Source organism: Octopus bimaculoides, chromosome 8, assembly GCF_001194135.2.
Source record: "Octopus bimaculoides isolate UCB-OBI-ISO-001 chromosome 8, ASM119413v2, whole genome shotgun sequence".
NCBI classification, from domain to species: Eukaryota; Metazoa; Mollusca; class Cephalopoda; order Octopoda; family Octopodidae; genus Octopus; species Octopus bimaculoides.
Window position 1 is genome coordinate 18238192 of NC_068988.1, and position 2974 is coordinate 18241165.

The 2974-nt window shown below is 36.1% G+C and overlaps 1 protein-coding gene across 4 annotated transcripts in view; it reads left to right on the forward strand.

The window, feature by feature from the left end:
* The window catches only part of LOC106878173 (uncharacterized), a 1037364-nt gene that overhangs the window by 792859 nt on the left and 241531 nt on the right, over positions 1-2974 (forward strand). For all 4 annotated transcript variants that reach the window (XM_052969981.1, XM_052969982.1, XM_052969980.1 and 1 more), the window contains one exon: positions 587-1663. In XM_052969981.1, the coding sequence (XP_052825941.1) occupies positions 587-1663 (1077 nt within the window). The remainder of the gene's footprint in view (positions 1-586; positions 1664-2974) is intronic.

The following is a 2974-nucleotide window of genomic DNA, read 5'->3' on the forward strand; positions in this document are numbered from 1 at the left end:
ATGTACAGCATCCACTACCAATTTTAGTGGCTAAAGCTGGCTGCTATCAAAATATCAAAGCCGTCTCCTACTGTCCCTATGGATGACCCACAATTATTTACTACTACTACCACCACTATTATTACTATTACAATCATTACTACTACTACTTTTACAACTACTACTACTACTGCTACTACTACAACTACTATTACTACCACTACTACTACTAATACTACCACCATCTCCGCGTCCTCCATTACTACTACTACTACTACTACCACCACCATCTCCACTTACTGCTACTACTACTACTACTATTACTACTACTACTACTACTACTACTACTGCTACTACTACTACTACTACTACTACTACTCATAGCATATCTTACATATGCTACTTTGCTTTCTACTGTCTTTCTTCCAAATTTTTTTTTTTTTTAAATTCCTTACCCACTCCTTATCTTGTCAAAGTCATGCTTTGGTGTGAGTAACAGCTTACTATTATTTATTTAAGTCCCCTATCTAGGAGTATCTTTTAAGAGATCCATTCGTTAAACCTGTGTATTTTTTCAGCGTTACCAGAATTTGAAAACATTTTTCAGGTCTTGGCCATTGTGTCCATTCTCTTCATTGTCCTGTCTACCGTGGCGCTAACATTAAACACAATTCCTGGGCTCAAAGGTGAAGGAGAGCAGGAAGGGGCTGATAACCCACAGCTTGCAATTGTAGAAGCTGTTTGCATTGGATGGTTTACCTTGGAATATCTGGGACGATTCTGGGCCTCCCCGAATAAGTGGAAATTTTTCAAAGGACCTTTGAACATTATAGACCTATTGGCAATCATGCCTTATTTCATTTCCCTAGGATTGACTGAGACCAACAAGAGTACGACGGAACAGTTCCAAAATGTCCGCAGAGTGGTGCAAATCTTTCGAATAATGAGAATTCTGCGAATTCTAAAACTTGCAAGACATTCAACTGGTCTGCAATCCTTAGGGTACACTTTACAGAGAAGTTATAAAGAGCTAGGTCTATTAATGATGTTTTTGGCCATTGGAATACTCTTATTCTCAAGCCTTGCCTACTTTGCGGAAAAAGACGAACCAGGAACTAAGTACGTTAGTATCCCCGAAACATTCTGGTGGGCTGCCATCACTATGACGACGGTAGGATATGGTGACATCTACCCGACGACGATCCTGGGAAAAGTTGTTGGTGGCGTATGTTGTATATGTGGTGTGCTAGTTATTGCGCTTCCAATTCCAATCATTGTCAATAATTTCGCCGAATTTTATAAAGATCAGATGAGAAGAGAAAAAGCATTAAAACGTAAGGAGGCTCTCGAGCGGGCGAAGAGGAATGGAAGCATAGTCTCCTTCCACTCCGTCAATCTGAGGGATGCCTTCGCCAAAAGTGTCGACTTAATGGATGTTGCCTCCGAGGTTCCTAGAAACGACTGGGATACAAACAGTGTGGAGACGAAATCCATGAGTTCACCACCGCCTTGTGTGATGCGGGGCTCAAACCCCAATACACCCAAGTTGAGTGGGCAAGGAGGAACAACAAACTTCAACTGCAAAGAGAATCAGGAGAACCCCAGCAACACCAACCTGTTGGATATAGATGAGGAGTCTTTGCATCGGATGACGACCCAAGCTTCAACTGATACTTCAATGCAGGTGAGTGTTTTCAAGCTCTTTTATTTTCTTTGACATTTTAATTACCAGAATCAGTATAATATGCAAAATCTTTAAACTTTTACCTAAATATATTTATAGAAATTGTTATAAAATGTTTTCTATGTTACTTAAACTGGGATTTCTTTAATTTCCTTTTTATCTTTATATTTGCTTTTTGCTTTTAAGCTTTCTCTTCTACCCCCTATCTTTCATTCTATATCCCTTTTTCTGTCTGTATCTCTCTCTCTCTCTCTCTCTCTCTCTTTCTCACTCTCTCTCTCTCTATCATTCTTTTTCATGCTTCTGCTTCTTTTACTCAAAATTTTTCAGTCTTTTGCTCCCTATCACAATATTTTCCTCCACTTCCTTACATTCTCAGCATTTCAGTTTTTCATTCACCATCAACTAATTAAAAATATTTCTTCTAATTCATAATGCTTTATATCTGCATTTGTGAAAACTGAAAAATTGATCAAATTTGCAAAATGATTTATTAACATTTCTTATTTAACTTTTCCATAAAAATTACTTGCATTGCTTTCAGGATAATTCAATATGTATATACTAACACTAATTTATTTTAAAAATTGATTTAAATATACTTACATATATAGTTTTGTCAACAAGAATTGAGTACATTCCAATTTTTTCTAAACCAATGATGCATGCATATACTTTTTTCTCCTTCTTTCCTCTTTCTCTATCTATACCAAATATGAAGCTAACTGTTTATCTCTGCCTAATCAGTAGATCTGCCTGTCTAGCAAACTATCTGTTTCTCTCTCTATTCTCTCTATGTATCAGTTCTTTTTTTTTTTTTTTTTTGCCTATTTATCTTTCTATTTATCTGCCTACCTATCCTGATATACACCAATCAACTAACCTAAAAATAGACCAATCACCTAACTACATAAACCACAAACACACAGAGACACCCTCGTAGACAGACACTTGTTGATATATATATATACAAATATATATATATAAATAAGCTCGTCGAAACGCCGGTGTTAAAACGTGGGTAGCTGATGAAGTAGAATGTTCTCTATGTGGCTCGTGTGTTCTCGTCTACGTTTGTTTGCAATGTCCTGTACCCAGATATGCACCTATACATACAGGTGGATGTCGGTATGCACATACCTGTACGTATATATGCATATACTCATTTACTTTTGTTTTTATATAAATATATATATATATATATATATTGATAAAAAAGGTAAGACAACAAAAGAAAGAGACTTCGATATTATGTAAATAGAGGAATTTATCTGTAAATAATATATGACAATTATTTGGTAGCCATGATAA